The sequence below is a fragment of the Stenella coeruleoalba genome (genome assembly GCF_951394435.1).
Source record: "Stenella coeruleoalba genome assembly, chromosome: 6".
NCBI lineage: Eukaryota > Metazoa > Chordata > Mammalia > Artiodactyla > Delphinidae > Stenella > Stenella coeruleoalba.
Genome location: NC_137151.1, coordinates 71,304,947 through 71,324,914, shown reverse-complemented (window position 1 = coordinate 71,324,914; position 19,968 = coordinate 71,304,947). Strand labels below are relative to the sequence as shown.

Sequence of the window (19,968 nt, the reverse complement as noted above, 5' to 3'; positions counted from 1 at the left end):
AAGAGTCATAAAAGCCTCAAGCACTCCTGGAGTCTAGGCTGAATTTCTCCACTGGCTTGTTTGGGAACCCGTCTCTTCTAAGCGGTGTAGCATTAACTTGCTCTGCTGCCGGTTGGATGGCAGCTGGTCGGGCACTCTTCAGGGCGGACTCCTTTCCAAGTGCATCCATCTCCACCCAAGCGCACTCTTCTCTCCCGCGGCGTTCTAGGACCATCAGAACCAATTTCGGGGTTTTCTTTCGCCTGTAAGACTTGGCAGAACGGGCTCTAAAAGAAAAGAAGGAGGCAGAGGAGGAGTAAGAAGTAACTGTACTGTTAAGAGTCATAATAAATGACAGTCCACCTGTGAGACGCGAAGACGAGCACCCTATTTTGCCGCAGAAGCCACAGGGACAGAAGTCCTCGGGCCAACCGCCGGCCTCGCCCCTCAGCTGCCCGCCCCGGTCACGGTTACGTGACGGGGGAGCGCCGCGCGCCGGCTGCGGCGCCGATTGGCCGGCGGCGGGAGCGCGGGGTTTGATGGGAAGTTGGCTGAGCCCATCGCTGTGTCAGTGGCGGCTGCTGCCTGCTCTGGAGGCGGGCTGCACTGTGGCGGCCGAAGCTGGCAGAGCTGGGCGCCAGCGCCGGGCTTTGCCCGCTTCTGCTTGAAGGTAGAGGGGTCAAAATGAGGGCCGTTGGAAGGGTTCGGCAGAGGGGAGATGCGCTGAGCTTTTCCCTGGGAAATACGCTTCGGGTTCCCCCGCTTGCCTCTCCCGGGCGCCTCCGCCCCATGCCGAGTGGCCTACGAGCTCTGCGGCGGCGGCTAGTTGAGCTCCTGCCCGGCTGCGTGATGATCCTGTCTCGCTCCCTGATCCCCTTGGTTTCCCAGCACAGTGGCAGGGATGGCTCTGGAGTGCTGGAGACCCCTTTCTGTTTCCCGAGGGGAGTTGGTTCCCCAGCCTTTTCTCGGAGATTCGGGGCGGGGAAGGGGGGCAGTGACTGGGTTGAGCTGAGCATCGTCTCTTTGGCCCACCTCCCTGTTCGGTCGAAGGGTCAGAAAGTCCTGCACTAAGCCATCGCTTTGAGTGGGTTCTACCCTTGTCGTCTTTTGCTGAGTTGTGCGGAGGCGCCACGAGTTGGTGAGATCGGGAGGGACCGAAAACTGTCAGTGTCACGCTGCTCGGCCCAGGCGTGTGGGCGTGGATTGTATGCTGCTTAGAGAAGCCTCTCTTGGACTGTAGTCTTTTTTGAGCAATGGTGGGGTGGAGGGAAGGGCCAGATTGCGTGGGTGTCATAGGCATGGCAGAAGGAGAAGAGCAAATCTAAACTACATCATAGTTTTAATTCTTGAATACAGTGTAAGGGGATTGAGGGAGAGTTGGGATTGGTGCCCGCAGTTTTGCTGATGGTGCCCTCACTCTACTAAGTAAAATTTGTGACTCACTGAATTTTCCATGTTCCGCTTTTCCCAGTAGGCTTCTGGTTTGTGGTGCCTAGTGTCGACTTTCATCTCCTTTCTCAGTGGCCTGGGTGTCACCATTGACAAAATTGTCACCACACAAAATTCAACAGCAGTTTGTGTGGATGTGAGTAAACTTGGTTTTAGGCATATGTTCAAACTGGCAGGGAATGCTAATCTCTTGTCTTCAGCAGCCCCCGTAGTTTCATTTTAGGAGGACTAAGTTGATTTTCAACACATTTTTTTAAACATTTAAAATTAGAATTTCAAGTTTCTCCGTCATCTACTGGCATCAACCCATTGCTGTTAAAAACCTTAGTGTTTACATATTATTAACTTGAAAGAATAAAAAAAGGAAGAAATTATATGGCTTACAACAGGTATGATTTATAGGAGAAATCTTTACAATCAAATAGTCATTTTTTGGTAGTATTTATTTCAGAATGAGCATTGACTTACCATGAAGACCAGAACTTAATCATTGTATAATAAAAGTGCTTTTAGAGATGTACTTCTTTTCAGTAATTTTATTTTTGAGCAATAAGTGTGGTAGTTTGGGATATTTCAGAATTGTATTTTCTGTTAGGATATTTGAAAGTTAGAGTTATAGAACAAACACTTTTAATCTCAAATTGAATTGTCCAGTGTGTTATAGAGGTACTGTTGATGGTGACAATAATTTCTACTTAAGTTTGGAACTTGATAAACATAAAACTAAACTTCCTTTGCTGTTAAAGTTTATTTTAATGTAAGAGTCTTCAGAGTATTTTGTTTTATTTTTTATACTGGAGAAAATGAGAGCAATACAATTTTAGTTAAAATACAAACTAGCTTTATTTTCCAATTTTAAAATTATGAAACAGTTTCTTTATAAGAAGTTAGAAAGAAATGTGTTCCATATGAGAAGTATTGCCGTACTACATGTGCTTTCTGGTAATAGTAGTAATAATGTCTATAATTTATTATACACTTATTTCATTACCAAGTGATATATAATTTCATTTAACTCATGCAGCAATTCTGTGAAGTGTAGATGTAGATATTTTCACCGCTTTACAAATGCTGAACTGAGGCTTAGAGAGTTTAGTTTATACAAGATCACGTAGCTAGTATGTGGTTGAGTCATATTTTGAATCAAGACCTTTTTTATTCCATTATTTCAATATGACTTGAAGTAAGCTCAAAATTTAAGAATAACACATCCCAAGATTTCAAATTCTGACACCTAAACCTGAGTGTGAATAGCAGTTAATAGAAAACATTCAAGTAATATGGTGGGTGTTATTATTTAGTGAAAAACACATTAGATGCACCCAGCTCTTAAGGTCATGTCAGGTCCCGTAGTGATAGCAGAGTGGAAAGAGACTCTTTATACACGTTCACGGAAGATTTCTTGGAACAGGCCACTTGAGATTGAACAATCTGTCCACTCAAGAGCAAGCAAATTGATTTATGCTTCAGAAAGAAATGCTAGTTATTTGATTCCCATGTATTTTCCATGTGTTGAAAGGAAGCAGAGATGGACTAGAAAAGGGCAGCAACCACAGCAGTAAAAACAACCATTTGTATCGAGAAATTAGTATGTTTCAGGCACTGTTGTAAGTACTTTAGAATACATTATGTTGTTTAAGCTTTTCAACATTTGAGAGGGTTCTTAACTATCGCTCTTTTGCAGATGAAGATAATGAGTAACTGAGAGGTTAATTTATTTATTTGCCCAAGGTTTCATAGTAATGGGCCACAGGAATTGGAGTTAAGATGTTCAGGTGGCAAGGAGGGAAAAAGTGTTTGGAAATAGAAGAGGTATGAAATTAAAGTTGTAGAGAAATAGTTGATTTATTTAATTTTGTTATGCTTTCGTATCTGTTGGAAAGTACTACTTATACATGTGTATTATAGTAAATCAGGCGTCCCTAACAAATACCAGAATTTGATAGAAAAAAAGTTGGGACAATGAGGGTTGATTGGGTTTTTGATTATGAACCTGAAAGGATGAATATGGCATTTAATGACTATTACCATAGTGTTGTTCTAGAGGACAAATTTAGAAGCACAGTTCTCTGCTGCAGGGATCTTATGTAATTTGTTTCATTAACATCAAAACAATTCTCCAAGCAAATAATTGATGTCAAAGTTGGTATTAATTGTAATATTATGCATACATTTCATATTACATGAATTTTAAAAGTGACGTGCAGTAAACAAGTAGAGGCAGTACTTGCAGACTTCTAGCACCAGTTCTGCCCCTAGCTGGACCTGCATGATTTTGGCATGTCATTTAGCTTCTCTTCCATGCAGATTTAAGCATTCAGATTTAAGCAAATGAAGGAATTGGGCTATATGATAAACTGTACTAACCCTGTGTCCTATGTTTATGACTTTCCACTTCAGTAGCTCTGTTTACCAGCTATTTGAGAATGTCTGAGGTGCTTTTATATGTTTTATATATAAATATTCCAATCTAATCTACAGAAAGACTTAATTTCTGATTTTGAGTTATTAGAAGTAACTTGTTGCTTTTTTTTGCCTTTTTTATTGAGCTGTAATTGATTTACAATATCATATAAGTTTCAGGTGTATAACGTAGTGATTTACAATTTTTAAAGATTGTACTCCATTTATAGTTATAAATGTTGGCTATATTCCCTGTGCTGTACAATATATCCTTGTAACTTATTTGTTTTATACATAGTAGTTTGTATCTCTTAAGCCACTACCGCTAACTTGTTGCTTTTTAAAAAATCAAAACTAAAATACTGGGTCTGGCTCTGTTACTTACTGTCTTTGGGAACTTAGCAAATTACTTCACTTCTGTAGACTCAGTTTTGCCATTTGTAAAATAGAGTGATGGTAGTATCTAAATGATAAAATTCATGAAAAGCATTTGTTTTAGGGCCTGCTAGAAGATTAAGTCCTTACCAAGTGTTTAAATGATATTATTGTTGTCATTACTTTCAAATATTAAAAATTCTGATTGTGATAGCTATAAACTGTTTCAAACCAAAATGTGTAGGTCAGTTGTGTACAAAACACTGTGCTATACACCATACATAGTGGTGTATAGCACATGCATTCATCGTATACATGGGATAATGTATACTTTGAGAATATACAGGGCTTCCCTGGTGGCGCAGTGGTTGAGAGTCCGCCTGCCGATGCAGGGGACACGGGTTCGTGCCCCGGTCCGGGAAGATCCCACATGCCGCGGAGCGGCTGGGCCCGTGAACCATGGCCGCTGAGCCTGCGCGTCTGGAGCCTGTGCTCCGCAATGGGAGAGGCCACAACAGTGAGAGGCCCGCATATAGGAAAAAAAAAAAAAAGAAAATATACAAGTTAAGTGGTTCATCTTCCCTTCCCAGCCACCTTTCTTGGTGATTTTTAGCATCTTAAGGTTTTAAGATCTATTTAATGTCTTAACTCAGAAATTTATACTTTTATTCATTAAAGTTCCTGGATTTCCTACAACCACACTTTAGAAATTTGAATACCGATTTACTATTGAAGGATTAATAATATTTAGATTGCAACTTAAATGTGGCTTATAACATTGATTACATTTATAAACTTCAGAAGTTTTCAGTACAGATTATAGGTATTTCTGTTGGTAAAAATCACTTTGTGTGTTTCATAATTAGACTTTTTGTTACTTCTCTAACCAAGAAAGTCAAGATAGGCATGCCTGATGCTAATTCCAACCTAAAAATAGTATTGCAGAGTGAATGTACTTACTTTGTACTGGCATTATTTTGTGATTACATTTATGAGTTTAAAAAAATGTAAGAATTATGGCCTAACTTTTTTTAGGTGGAAATGAAGCAGTTTTATACATTGGTAGTATATAACTGTAACCTGGTAAAACTATGTAAGTTTGAAAATATACTTTCACTATTTCAGTTTAAAAGAATTAAAAATTATATAACTATTGACTGGTAAATTGATTTAGGATATAATATTGCTGATACATTTTTATATGTATGGTAATATTTAATACATTTGAGAGTCATAGAAAAACAACTAAAAAAAGGGGATATGAGATACAGCTAGCTGACATGACAGTTTAACTTGAGGGACGTAGACATAATTTCAGAAAGAAATGTTTATTTGGGTGTTGAACGGTAGTGAACAGACCGGAAGTCCGAAGATAGAGTGGCTTTGGGTAATGTTTCTTCTGAGCTATTGGGTGAATCACTAAACTTCTTTCCACTTAATTTTCTTGTCTGTAAAATGGTAATAATAAAGGCTATCCTGTGAAAAGTGGTAGTATTATTAACTTTAATATACAGAAAAGAAAATTATGGCTCAGAAACATTAAATGATATGCTCACTGTCACAGGTAACCTTATAACCCTTATTTTCTTACTCAAAATCCTGTTGGCTTTCTATTATTGTAAGGTGATATTATTCTAAACATTGTAGAGCACCCCTAATTCCAAATAACTAGTTTAGTTGGGAGACAGCTGAATGATAGAAATGTAGTACAGCAGAATTTTTCTTAGAAGAACAATATAGGGGACCTACTTTAAGGAACAGAAAATTGCAAAGTGGTATGAATATACACTTTTAAAACGCCTTGCTACTTAAAAAGTCTTTCCAACTTTATTTTCACTTTTAAATATGTTTTGGCTTGGAAGAAAGGAATTTTTAAAAGGTGGGCTGTCTGCAAGACTGTTTGAATTAAAATTCCACATAAGTGGAGTCCAAATAAATTAATATTTTATAGTATTTTTGGGTAGTATTGCAACATCTAAATTTTATAGTGAATATGCTGTATATTTAACTTAAATTTTAAAAATAATTGCTTTATTTCTAGCTGTGAATTCCTTTGGACAACTGATGATATTTATCATTGTGCCCAGTTTCTACAAATAAAAAAATGGGTGGATTATTTTCTCGATGGAGGGTAAGTTACTTTTCTTTACAGCCAGTTCTTAGTCTAATATAAAAGTGTCACATAAAGCTATTTGTAAGGGTCTCCTTTGTGGTGTAGACTTGAGTAGTGGTTTAATATTATCCCTAACTCTATTTAATTTTTTTCTTTCTTCTCTTATGAGTTATTTTTTTATTTGGACTTTAATGGTTCTACTTGCTATATAGGTGTCTGATGTCTCTGTTTAACAGAATTATTTCACGTTGACCTATGAATTATTTTTATTTCTCTGTTTATACATTTGTGTACAGATGGTTATCTTTTCTTGTTTTCATACTGCCTAAATTTCAATCTTACTTGAAAGATAGTTGAAATTAAGTATTCTATACAATATTTATGTTTTTATAGGCTATATCTTTTTGCTTAAAGCTTGTCACAAATATTTACTAAAGTCACACTAGGTATACTTTTAGGAATTAATAGGTTAAACAAAATTAAAAATATAGTTTGATTTTATTGGCTAAGTCTTTAGAGGAAGTATCTCAAATTTAGAGCTGTAAAATATAAAATATTCTGGTCAATGCTCTTCTCTAATATAAGAGGAGGTAATGTAGTCTAGGACAACTACTTTGCTTATTTTTTGACTCCTTTTTACCATAACAATGGAGTCTAGCAATACTTGGTACACAATTTAGTTTTTGACCTATTGCTGGAGATGCTTTGTTTTGGATTGGCATTACATTGACACCCTCCACCCCCCTTTAAAACCTTATTAAAGTTCTGCCTGAGAATCAAATTTATCTATTCTTCCTTTGTCTTTCTTGTTAGGTTGAACCATATGAAACTGCCAGTTTTGACTACATAAACAGCAATTGCATATGGTTCAACCTAATATTAACAACTCCTGTTGGCCCTACAATGAATTGATAATCATTACCCTCTTAGATGGTTGAGTATATAATTGGTAATTACTTTTTTCAAATGTTGTATGAGGCATTTTGGCTGGTTTTTATTCTAGGTGATATAAAAAATATCTTTGACAAACAAGCTCTGCAATAGTGAAGTATTGTTAGACGCCCTTTAAAAATCTGATATTCAGAAAAGTACTTTAGGAATTCAGAATGAAGGTAGCCTATTGATTTTCGACCTCCAGAGTCCTAAGTGAACTTTTAGCAATAGTAAATCAGACCATATTTAGTCTTGAATTTTTAAATAGAATTTATAATTATAATAATTTAATAGAATTATTATAGAATTAATAATTTATAATAACTTAATAGAATTCTTTTGAATAATCATATCTAAGAAAATTTTTCTTGGAGGAAAATTTAAACAAATTTTCTCTTAGTAAAAGTATGTTTTATTGGGGTTGGTTAAGGATGGTAAAAATTGAGCTATCAGAGTTGAAAGTACTTCTAGGACTAAAAATTTCAGTTAAGTAGGTACATCTTATTTCTTTAGTCTTGTGTAATTTTGTTTATAGTTATAATTTTTATTTAAGTTTAAATCTCATTTGTAAAAAGACAGGAATACATATTGCTTAATAACATTGAAAAAACTTAATTTTGGAGTAAAATGTTCTTGTATGATTATATAAGTCAAAGTGTTTCTAAGTTAGCGATAACAGGTTTTAATGCTGTCTCTTATTTCTGTTTCTATAACAGACAAAACCTTCAACTGTAGAGGTTCTGGAAAATATAGATAAGGTATGTTCTTTGGCTCTGGGGTGTTTTAATTCATTTTAGGTGTTACATAAATATTATTTTAGTACATATTACTTTGGAGACTAGATCTGGTATGGGAATTTAGAGGTGATATAGAGTAAGCCTGAGAACTTCAATGTTAAAATCCAAAGTCTATCAGTGACCTAAGAAGTCTGTATCAGGTAATAGTGAATGTTAGAATGAAATTTGATCTACAGCATGGTGTAAATCAATGTTACAGATAGGACAAAGTAGATTATAAAATAGTCTGCAACTATTTGTATCAGTTTGCAAACTTCACAGCTTTTTATACTTTCTATCATAAAAAAATGGTTATTCTTTGAGAATATTGAGAGTGATGAATGGATTGAAAGAATCTAGTATGGGTCACTGTTTCAATTTTTATTCTTTTTATAGTCAGAGTTTTTTTTTTAGGCCTTATACAGGGAGAATTATTACTTGTTTGACTTAACAAAGACTATTGATGCCAATTTTATACCTCTGATCTTTGCTAATTTGATAGGTTATCAAACATTATTTTTAAATATCTTAATTTTTAATTTAAAAAAGATTTGTCAAATCATAATAGACATTTTTCATATGTTTTAACTTCATTTTTAATTTTCTTTTTCATATTATGTTCTGTTTAAAATATTAAGGTATTATGTTTCATTGAATTTTTAAGAGTTCTTTATAACCTCTCATGTAAAAATTTTTTTACCATTTTAATTTCTTTATGAATTTGATATAATAATACATAATAACTTTCTCTTCACAGGAAATTCAAGCATTGGAAGAATTTAGGGAAAAAAATCAGAGATTACAAAAATTATGGGTTGGAAGATTAATTCTCTACTCTTCAATTCTCTATCTGTTTACATGTTTAATTGTATACTTATGGTACCTTCCCGATGAATTTACAGCAAGACTTGCCATGACACTCCCATTTTTTGCTTTCCCATTAATGTAAGTAAAATGTTCTTTTTGTTGACTTTTCCTCTTCCTGATTAGATAGTTTTAATATAGTCAGTTTCTTTTTATTATGAAATAATAATGTTGCAGAGTGAATAAATTTGCATTTTTTGCAGTTTGAAAACTGTTTCTTTAAAAAGTAGAACAATTGTTTTAAACCTTTATTTATAATCCAACATACTTGAAGAATATGACCCAGTGACATTAGTAATAATGGCTCTGTACGGTAATCTTTTGTGATTCTCTAACACATGTTCATGCTCCCTAGGAGTATTGGGCATGGAGTAGGCGTTTCAGATTGTGGGTAGTGGCAAGTGAGGAAGGACTTGTAAAACAAAAAGAACATCTGCCCCATGTTGAATGTATTCCATTCATCCCACCCTTCCCCTCTTTTTAGTAACTGCTATAAAGCAATTGACCCTTACTACAGAAATATTTTGTAATACAGCACTTTACGGGAGGTGTGAATTGCGATTAGAATGATTGCGAATTTTGAAAGTTGAATGAAAAATTTGTTCATTCAATCAACAAACATTTATAGGTACCAATTGTGTGCATGTTGGATTATAATGGTGTATGGTACACAAAAATACAGAACCTTTGACTGTAGATCTTAGACTGCATACATTAAATTAAGTAATAAGTATAATGAATATTATAATGGGTCCTTAACACAGTCTGGAGTGGACATGGGAGTCAGGGAAGGGCCTTTGTATTCTTTACTACTGTTGCCACAAATTTAGTGACTTAACACCCATTTATTATTTCACAGGTGTGTAGGTTAGAAGTCCAGGTAGTTTGACTGGGTTTTTTGCTTAGGGTCTTGCAGGCTTAAATCATAGTTATTAGCTGGCCTGGAGTCTCTGGGGGCAGAGAATCTGCTTCCAGGCTCACACAGGGTGTTGGCTGACTTCTGCTGTATCTCTCTGATTTCCTATTTTGCCCTTGGCTGAGAGAAACCTCTGTTTTTAAGGGCTTAACTGATGGTATTAGACCCACCAGGATAATCTAGGTTAATCTGCCTATCTTAAAATCAACTGAGTAGTAATTATATCTGCAAAGTCCCTCCATAGTAGTACCTAGATTACTGTTTGATAATATAACCAGAGAATGGAAATCTTGGGGAGAGAGAGGGGGATATCTTTAGAATTCTGCCTACCACAGTCTTCCTGAGGAAGTGGTTTTTGAGTGTGAGACCTGAAGGATGAGTTATATGTAGCAAGGGTGGTGTGACATGGTAGGTAGTGTTTTAGGCAGAAGGAAGAGCATATTTGAAGACTCTGAAGGAGGATAGAGCATGGTAGGTTTAAAGAATTGAAAGAAGGCCAAAGACTGGATTATGGAGAAAAGTCTGGATAGTTAGACGAAGGATATTTCTTGTGGGCCTTATAGTCCATGATAAGGATTTTAGGTTTTAATCTAAGAATAGTGGGAAGCCACTGAAGATTTTTAAGGAGTATGACATGATCATATCATTATCTTGAAGATACCACTGAGGCTACAGCATGGAGAGTAAATTAGAGGGGAGTAAGAATGGATCCGGAGCAGCAAGTTAGAAGGTTATCGTAGTTGTCTAGGGGAGAAACGATTGATGGTGATTTGCACTTGAGTGGTGGTAGCAGCATTGAAGAGAAACAGATGGGCTGAATGAAGTGGATGGGTTGAAGAGATTTAAGAGGTAGAATTGAGGTAATATGGAGAGGCTCTTGGTGATTGGTTAAATGTGGGGTGAAGAGGAAGAATTGTGTCAAGGATAAAATTCAAGTTCATGGCTTGGGAAATTTGGTTGATGGTAGCATCATTCATCTAAATAGGGAACAACATGAGGAGGAGCAGGTAGTTGACCCACTGAGACCAAAATACCTATGGTCTATCCAGATAGAGCTGCCAAGTGGGATGGTTAAGTATGACTATGAAGCTCAGGAGAGAAATTTGAATGGGAAATATAAATTTAGGATTTGGCAGCTTATAAATATTAGTCAAAGCCATCATCTGTTCATTCAGTAAATATTTGGCACCTGCAATGTGTTAGGTTTTGGGCTAGCCTGTTGTGATTGAGAAAGTAGGGAGCTTACATTCAGTTGGGATTGGACAGACAAAAAACGAGACAAGTAAACAAACATAGTTAATTTAGAGAGAGATAAGTGCAATGAAGAAAATAAACAGGTGATGTGATAGAGAAGAATAGGATGCTTTAGGATGGTCCTGGAAGGCCTCTTTTGAGGACGTATTTGAATTGAGAACTAAAGTATGAGAAAGAACCAGTATGGAAAGAGTTGGAATATGTGGAAGAGTATTTATATATACAGTGTGTAATGGCACATATATCCATAGAGAGATATAGGAAAAGATTATCCTCAAAATAATAATGGTAATTTTCTCAGGTGTTGGAATTTTAAGTAGTCGTTTCTTTCCACATGCTTTTTTTTGGTATTGTTAGAATTTTTTCCATCAGTGTGTTCTTCAAATTAAAAAAAAAAAATTCCAAGAAGAAAGAACGGAAAATGCAAAGTCTGTGAAGTAGGAGAGAGAGTGACTTATGCGAGGGTCAAAAACATAGGTATATCTGGAGTGTGTGATGGAGAGGAAGAGTGATGCAAGGTGAGCTTGCACAATCTAGGTCATGGAGGGTCACAGAGAGGAGTCTGAATTTTATTTTGGGTGAAATGGAAAGAGTGTAAAGGTTTTAGTAGAAGAATGGCATGATGAGATCTAAGAAGATCATGTGTGATGTTTTATGGAGATGGAGTAAGAGGAGGACAAGAATAGAAACCGGGAGATCAGCTAGGAGGCTGTTGTAGAAGTTTAATAAAAAATGAAGACGGATTGGACTGCCCAGTGGCAGAAGAGATGAACAGATGATTTGGAAATATTTTGGAAGTAAAACTGAGACAACTTGATGGGAGGAAATGGAAGGTAAGGGAAAAGGAGGAATCAGGGTGATGCTTAGGTTTTTTGGTTTGACATTGGTGGGTGGGGTAGGATCTTTTTCATTGGGACTACTATAGTAAACATTTTTGGTTTAGTCTTTAGGAACTCCTGGTGCTGATACAATTTTAACTTTGTACGTAGGTAAAGAGCCAAAAATCAAGTACATGCATATTACAAAATAATTGTCTCTGCCATTTAAAAAATGTTTCTTCTCTTTTGAAATCTTTTGGAATGCTTCTTATCCCAGGTGTAGTCTCAGATTTCATAATGCAGAGCCCCTTTCCCTTCTTAACCTTCTATTTTTTTTTTATGAAAAGAAGGGAGAAAAATTTAGAAAGGGAATAAGTGTGAGATGTTTAGTTGATTTAAATGTCTTTAAATACTTAAAAAAACTCCATTTGACATCCATTTCCATATAAAAATTGATTTTCTGATTATAGAAGATTTTAATCTAGTTGTAAAAGAATACCTGACAGGGAACTGTCTGTGCTAATTCTAATGCCTAAGCACAGATTGTGATTGGCTATTGTGACTCAGAAGATTTTTTTCGTTTGTTTTTTTGCACATAAATCATATACTAATTGTTTTTAAAAGTATAAAAAACTGGGGCTTCCCTGGTGGCGCAGTGGTTGAGAGTCCGCCTGCCGACGCAGGGTACACGGGTTCGTGCCCTGGTCCGGGAAGATCCCACATGCCGCGGAGCGGCTGGGCCCGTGAGCCATGGCCGCTGAGCCTGCGCGTCCGGAGCCTGTGCTCCGCAACGGGAGAGGCCACAGCAGTGAGAGGCCCGTGTACCGCAAAAAAAAAAAAAAAGTAAAAAAACTTAGTTTCTTTAAAAATGTTTTTTATTTCTTCAGTTTGATCTTTCCACTCTTTTGAGTGTGAAGCTTTGTTATCCTTACTGTGTCCTTCTGCCTGTTCTGCATCATCTGCATCTAGTATTTCTTGGCTTGTTAAGCTTCAGAGCCATTTCTCACTTTGTCTCATTCACATCTGTGACCTGGTTCTCAACTGCTGCAGTTTCTATTTCAGTGAGCTGTTGTTCACTTTTGGAAGCATAGACCAGTTATCCAACAAAGAATAGAATTGTCCTTCTGATTGATGACAATCAAAAAAGCATGAAATAGAATACAACAACATGAGAGTGGATGTTGTGGTGAACAGAAAGAAGACTTACCACAGGACATTGCCTTTTGTGTGTAATGTAAGCTCTCGCTCAAGCTTACCGCTGGACTTTTTTTCTTTGGAAACAAAGTTTTGATGTCTAGACCAGGGTTTGCTTAAAGAAATGGAGGCAGAAGGAGCAAGAAAAGGTATTGCTTTACTCATCACTGTCTACATTAATTATAAAGTTTAGAAATCTACCTGACAATGACAAAAAGCGACTGTTGTCTCTGCATTCCCAGTTTCCCAAATGCTTTTACTGGCAGAGAGGTCATGGATTCAGGACTGAGCATATATTGCCTAATCATAACTATTCCCAAATTATCTTTTTTGGTAGAATATCAATACCTGAGAAGATTTGAGATTTTATTTTGTCTTCTTTTTAGGATGTAATAGGGAGGAACTTGGTGAGATTCCAGTCTATTGGTTTTCTGCTTTTCAGATTTGATAATATATTTATATCTCTCTGATCTTTTCAGCTGTTACTGAAACTGAAATTATGGTGAACTGATTTCATAGGAATTATTAAGATTGTGCTCCATAGTGAGGGAAGGTTTGGTTTACATTAAATTTTTGTATTTCTGCATTATGCTGGCAGATAGGCATTATCTTGGGAGTTGGCTCATTTTCTAAGAAGGAACAACCATAGACTTTGTCTCTACCCTTAACTGACTCTGCAAGCAATCTTACAAACTTTTATTCCTGGATACCTTATTCTTACAAATAATAACTTTCTAGAAATTCCATTCTCTATAAGGTCATTTCAGAGACCAATTAGCATAAAATGTTAACCTTCCCAGAGGGTTTGGCCATATTTTCTTTCCGTGTGTATGTGTGTTTTCCTCTTAAAATGAGATTTGAGGGGAAAAAATTTAAGCAAAGGAACTGAGGAAGGTGGTTTTGTCTCCTGTTTCCTTCCTCCTGTTTTTTGTTTTCTTGCTTTTCTACTTGAATTGAAAGCCGTTTGAGGTTAGAGCTTTGACTTTATACAATTTTTTTTTTTTTTTTCCTGCACTACGCAGCATGTGGGATCTTAGTTCCCAACCAGGGATTGAACCTGGGCCCCCTTCATTGGAAGGCAGAGTCTTAACCACTGGACTGTCAGGGAATGCCTCCTTCCCACTTCCCCTCCTCCCAACCAGTTTGTGGTATATATTTCCTCAATCCAGCTAGGCAGCTAACAGACATAATTTGTAGCCTTTTCAGGAAAGTTAAAAGTTTGTTTCATGGCACTCTAATAAATACAAAGTATCTCCCATCAACTATAGTTGGCTCTTAAAGGAGAAGATATCTGAACATCTCTTGATATTTACTCAAGGGGAATATTTACTCTTAGTTTTTGTAGGTATGAAAATCATTTTGCAAGCATCCCTTTTATAATATTCATATTAAAATATAGATATTCACTTGATATAATTCTGTACTTAAAAAATTATGTACTGAGACATAATTAAGAGACAAATCCTATTCTTGGATGGGAAGACAAATCCTATTCTGAGATGAGTTCTCCCTAAATTAATCTAAAAATGTGTGATCACAATAAAAATACTAACAATACTTTAAAAATCTTGGCACACTTATTCCATAATTTTTAATGGAAAAATAAGCACATAAGAATAGTCTTGAAAAGTCTAAAAAAGGAGCGGAATGAGAAGCAGAGGTCTACCAGGCATCAAATGCATTGTAAAACTTCATTAATTAAAAGTTTGATAGTGTCTAAATAGAGACACAGACCAAAGGAAGAGATACAAGAATCCAGAAATAAATCCCAAAAGGAATTTTTATTATATATGGTTTTTATGTATGATAAAGATAGCATTTCAAATCATTGGGGGAAAACAGTATTGAATATCTCTCCTCCACCCAAATAATAAAAATAAATACATAAAGCTTGTTCCTTATACCAAAATAAATCATTGTTACTTGTCTAAATGTGAAGGTAATTCTCCCTAAAGCCTTTGATGGTTAAATAAACTGACAAAATTGTCAACATAGTTATAAATATTGAGACCTGTAATCTTTTCATTTTTAGCTTTATATATTGTTAAGTCTCATCTTAAAAACATTTCAATAAATTGGATTGGGCTTGTATAGTTGTTGGAAAGAAAGCACTTAAATTTGGCAGAAAGGACGAAATAAGTAAAAATTCCTTTTTATATGAAGGTTGGTGAAAAATCATCAGAGGTTTATGGAATGTTAATCCTTTAGTAAAAGTGAGGAAGGTTTTATTATATTGATTGAGTTTTAGGTATTCTGCTACATTTTAACTTTTAGCATTTTTAACTTTAGTACAGTAAAAACACTTAGTATTAAGGATTTAAAATGTTTACTGAATCTAAAGTATGATTCTGTTTTATTGAGGCTCCAGTTATTCCTGTTAGAACACCTTTATAATTTTATAGTGCAAGTCACTGGTTAATATTTAACAGAAATTCATGCTGTACTTACATTTCACATGGCATCAGTTTCATTCAGAAAAGAACAACAGGAATGATTACATGAATGTGAGTTAGGGTATTTAGTATGTCTTAGAACTGATAGTATATATGAACTTATCGATTTTCTATACTAATTTTGTATTCAACTATGATAATTGTCTTATTGTTTCTAATAAGTTTTTTAGTTGATTCTTTGAGAGTTTCTAAGTATGCAATCATATTATTTGTAAATAGCAATAATTTTACCACCTCCTTTCAGATATTTTGACTCCTTTCAGATTTTTTTTTCCTCTTTGGTAATTGTATTGGCTAATACTTTCAGGACAATGTTAAGTTACAGAGAAAATAGTCAACATCCTTAACTTGTTCCTTGGGAATGCTTCTAATGTTTCCCCATTGGGCATTATCCTGACTTTGGATTGAGACAGATATATTTTATGTTGAGGAATCTTCTAGCTATTTATATTTTATTTAGTTTTTTTTTTTTAAATCAAGAAAGATTGTTGAATTTTGTTAAATGCTGTTTCATCATCTATGGAGATAGCCATGTGATTTTTCATCTTACATCTCTTGATAATGATAGATTATATTAAATATTGAAATCAAATGTTGAAATCTTGAATTCTAGGAAAATTTCTACTTTCTTAGTTGTAGTCATTTTATAAGAACATCAGGAAGCTTTCCTTTCTTTTTTAATGCTCTGGAACAGTTTAAATAGTACTAGCATTATCTGTCCTTTACAGGTTTAGTAGTATTCCATTTGAAATCTTTTGGGCTTGGTGTTTTTTATAGAGGGTAGCTCTTAACTTCTAAAATTCAATAGCAGTTCATTTTTTAGGCTTTCTCTCTCTTCCAAGGTTAGTTTTGTTAACCATTCTACAGTTTTAAAGTGTATTTGCATAGTGTTGTAATAGCAGTAATCATTGTCTCATTGATTTTTAAAATTTTCTTTGTAGCTATGATTATTCCTTCCTTATTATATCTTATTTTGTATATTTGTAATTCTTTTCTGATTGTTTTTATTAGCTGTTTCTTCCAAAGAACCAGCTTAAAAAATTACTTCTTTTTTTTTTCCATAGGCTTACTTTATTCTTGTAACTCAAAATGGATGCTTTAATGTATTTATTTTCATTCTTATTTCTTAACACAATACACCACACATGTATTTGAGGCCATGGTATTTTTCTGACTGCTTTAGTTTTATCCCACAGGTCTTGATAGGTAGTGATATGTATTTACTTTGGTTATTTTTAAAACTTCATTACATTTTTTAAAAGTTTTTTTTTTAAGTTTTTATAATCTAAGAGTTATTTCCAGGTGGCAATGTGTGTTTGTATGTTTGTTTTTTTGGCTTAGTTACTATTTCTAGTTTTATTATATTGCTTTCAGAAAATGTTGTTTAATAATATTTCTACTTCTTTGGTTTTATTGAGACCTGTTTTGGTGGCATGCTATTTGATCAGTTGCTGTGTTTCATGAACACTTGAAGATATATATATATATATTTTTCAGAGTTTAATATTATCATTGTAAACTACCTTACTGTGTTATATAGGTCTTCTGTATCCTAATAACAGTGTATTTCTACTTCTCCCTATATTTCCTTTAGTTTTGCTTTATGAATGTTATGCTTTTCTATTTGATGAGTAAATATTCTTGTAATATCTTCATTGTAGGCACATCCTTTAAAAAATACTTTTTATCTTGAAATAATTATAGATTCACAGGAAATTGGAAAAAACAGATGTACAAGCAGGTCCTGTGGACCCTTCACCTAGCCTTCCCCAGTGGTAACATCTTGCATGACTACAGTTAAATATCACAACAGGAAATAGACACTGGTTCAATTCATAGAGCATATTCAGATTTCACTAGTTTTACATACACTCATTTGTGTGTATGTGTTTTATATTTCTATGCAGTTTTATCATATGTGTAGCTTCATGTAAGTAACCCACAATTTAGATCCAGAATTGTTCACAGAGTTCCTTTTTGCTACCCCTTTGCAGTCATACCAACCCTCTTCCACATGCCCCATTCCTAACCCCTTCCACCCCATCTGTTTTCCATCTCTATAATTTTATTTCAAGAATGTTATAAAATGGGATCACATAGTATGTAACCTTTTGAAGTTGGCTTTTTAAACTCAGCATATTCTTGAGATACATCCAAGATGTTAAGTGTAACAGTAATTACTTTTTATTGCTGAGTAGTATTTCATGGCATTAATGTAGCACAGTTTGTTTAGCCATACACCTGTTAAAGGACATTAGGATGGTTTCCAGTTTCTGGCTTTAACAAATGAGACTGCCATGAATATTTGTGTACAGGTTTTTATCTGAATGTAAGTTTTTATTTCTCTGGGGTATATGCCCAAGAGTGTAATTTCTGAGGCGCTTGTAAGTACATGTTTACTTTTATAAGAAACTGCTAAACCTTTTTTAGCAGAGTAGAGGTACCATTTTATATTTCCACTAGTGATGTTTGAGTGATCTTGTTTCTCTGCATCCTTGGCAACATTTGGTATTATCACTATTTTGTGATTTGATCATTCTGATAGGTGTGTATTGATAGCTCATTGTGGTTTTAATTTACATTTCCCTGATGGCTGTGATGCTGAACATCTTTTTATGTGCTTATTTTCCATCTGTATCTTTTCTTCATTGAAATGTCTGTTCAGGTCTGCTGTCTAATTTTCTAATTGGATAATTTAGTCTTTTTACTGTTGAGTTTTGAGAGTTCTTTATATATTGTAGATACAAGTTCTTTGCTGGATATATGGTTTGCAGATATTTTTTTTCAGTCTGTAATTTGGGTTTTCATCCTTATAAAGGGTTTTTCACAGAGCCAAATTTATTATTTAAATTTTTCCTTTTATGGATTGTGCTTTTGTTGTTAAGAACCTCTCTGTATCTATAGGTCCTGAAGACTTTCTTCTTTGTTTTTTTGCTATGCTCTTTTTCTTCTAACATTTTACATTTAAGTTCATAAGCCATTTTGAGCCAATTTTTTATATAAGATGTGAGGTTCACATTGAGATCCTTCCTTCCTTCCTTCCTTCCTTCCTTCCTTCCTTCCTTCCTTCCTTCCTTTCTTCCTCCCTCCCTCCCTCCCTCTCTCCCTCTCTCTCTCCCCCTTCCTCCCTCCCTCCCTCTCTCTCTTTCTTTCTTTCTTCTGCCTGTGGATGTGCAGTTGCTCCAGCTCTATTTGTTGGAAAGAAACTGCATCCTTTTTAATACTATAAAATGACCTTCTTTTTCTAGTTTAAAGCTTTTTTTGGTGCAGGTGTAGTCTTGAATTCAGTCTTGTGGCATATTAAGATCACAACCTTTATTTTGTGTGTAGTTGCCTACTATATTTTTTGCCCATTGTTTTATTTTCAACCTTCAAAAACAGTTTTAGGTGTCAGTTTACATTATAGGGTTGGTTTTTATTTTATGATCCAGTCTGAAAGTCTTTTTCTTTTGCTCTAGTGAGTTTAGCTCATTTACATTCATTGAGATGAAAGATGTTGGTCTAAGTTTTGAAACTAATTTTCTATTTTGCTTTTGGTTTTTATACCTTAAATAGAAAATCTCTAGCTATGTGGTATGTTTACTTTGCTTTGGCCCAGTTATTTGTAAGAGGTTTATGTGAGAGTATAGAGGCAAGTCTTCCTACATTTAGGCTATCTAGAATTTTCCTTACGATCCAGGATTTAGTATGTTAGTTTGTTCAGCTTTTATCCTTCTCCAACCAACAGAGTTAGGCAACTGTGTATAAAATTTTTCATAGTACAAAACTTTTCTCCCCTGCTGCCATAGAAACAGAATATTCTTTGTAAATAGGGCATTTCTGAGTGATTTCTCTTTAAGCCCTGCCTTTTCTGTTTCATTGTTGGAACCAAACTTAGGAGTTTCTGCCTGTAGCATTTGTATCTTATTCTCACTGTAATAAACATGAGTTTTAGGCTTTACACTTTGAGAAGTTTATCTTCCTACCTTTTAGTGAGATAAGCAGTTTTCCTTCTCTGCTTTTACTCTTTTGAGCCCCTGCATGATCTCCATTGTTTTGGAGAACACTTCCACATATTTTGAGGGTTGAGTTTTAGCTTATCTTAATTTTATCAGAAAAGGGATTTGTGTTTTTGTTTTTGTCTCCTTGCTGTTTGGATGATTTCTACGAAGAGAAGGGGGAAATGGAGATTATGCCAGTATTCTCAAAGTAGGAGTCAATAGTAGTATCTTTAACATCTTCACAAAACATGTTGCTGTATTTTCATAAATTATATTTAATTATTGGGAGAGCAACATCTTTGTTGGGATAAGTAGAACACATATTCCTGAAGTACTTTAATTCTTTTCCTAAATTTTATTTTAAAGAATTATGTAAAAGAATTTCATTTAATTTAGCCTTAAGGAATAACTAACTATTATATTCTACCTTTTCAAGTCTTGAAGGCTTGACACTTAGAAAT

At 34.9% G+C, this 19,968-nt stretch overlaps 1 protein-coding gene across 3 annotated transcripts in view; it reads left to right on the top strand.

The window, feature by feature from the left end:
• Positions 1-537: 537 nt before the first annotated feature.
• The window catches only part of LNPK (lunapark, ER junction formation factor), a 95,849-nt gene continuing 76,418 nt past the window's right edge, over positions 538-19,968 (top strand). For all 3 annotated transcript variants that reach the window (XR_013828628.1, XR_013828629.1, XM_079923667.1), the window contains exons 1-4: positions 538-649; positions 6,248-6,337; positions 7,969-8,010; positions 8,786-8,973. Coding sequence is in view for 1 of the 3 variants with exons in the window: in XM_079923667.1 (XP_079779793.1) it covers positions 6,311-6,337; positions 7,969-8,010; positions 8,786-8,973 (257 nt within the window). In the remaining 2 variants the exon portion in view is untranslated. The remainder of the gene's footprint in view (positions 650-6,247; positions 6,338-7,968; positions 8,011-8,785; positions 8,974-19,968) is intronic.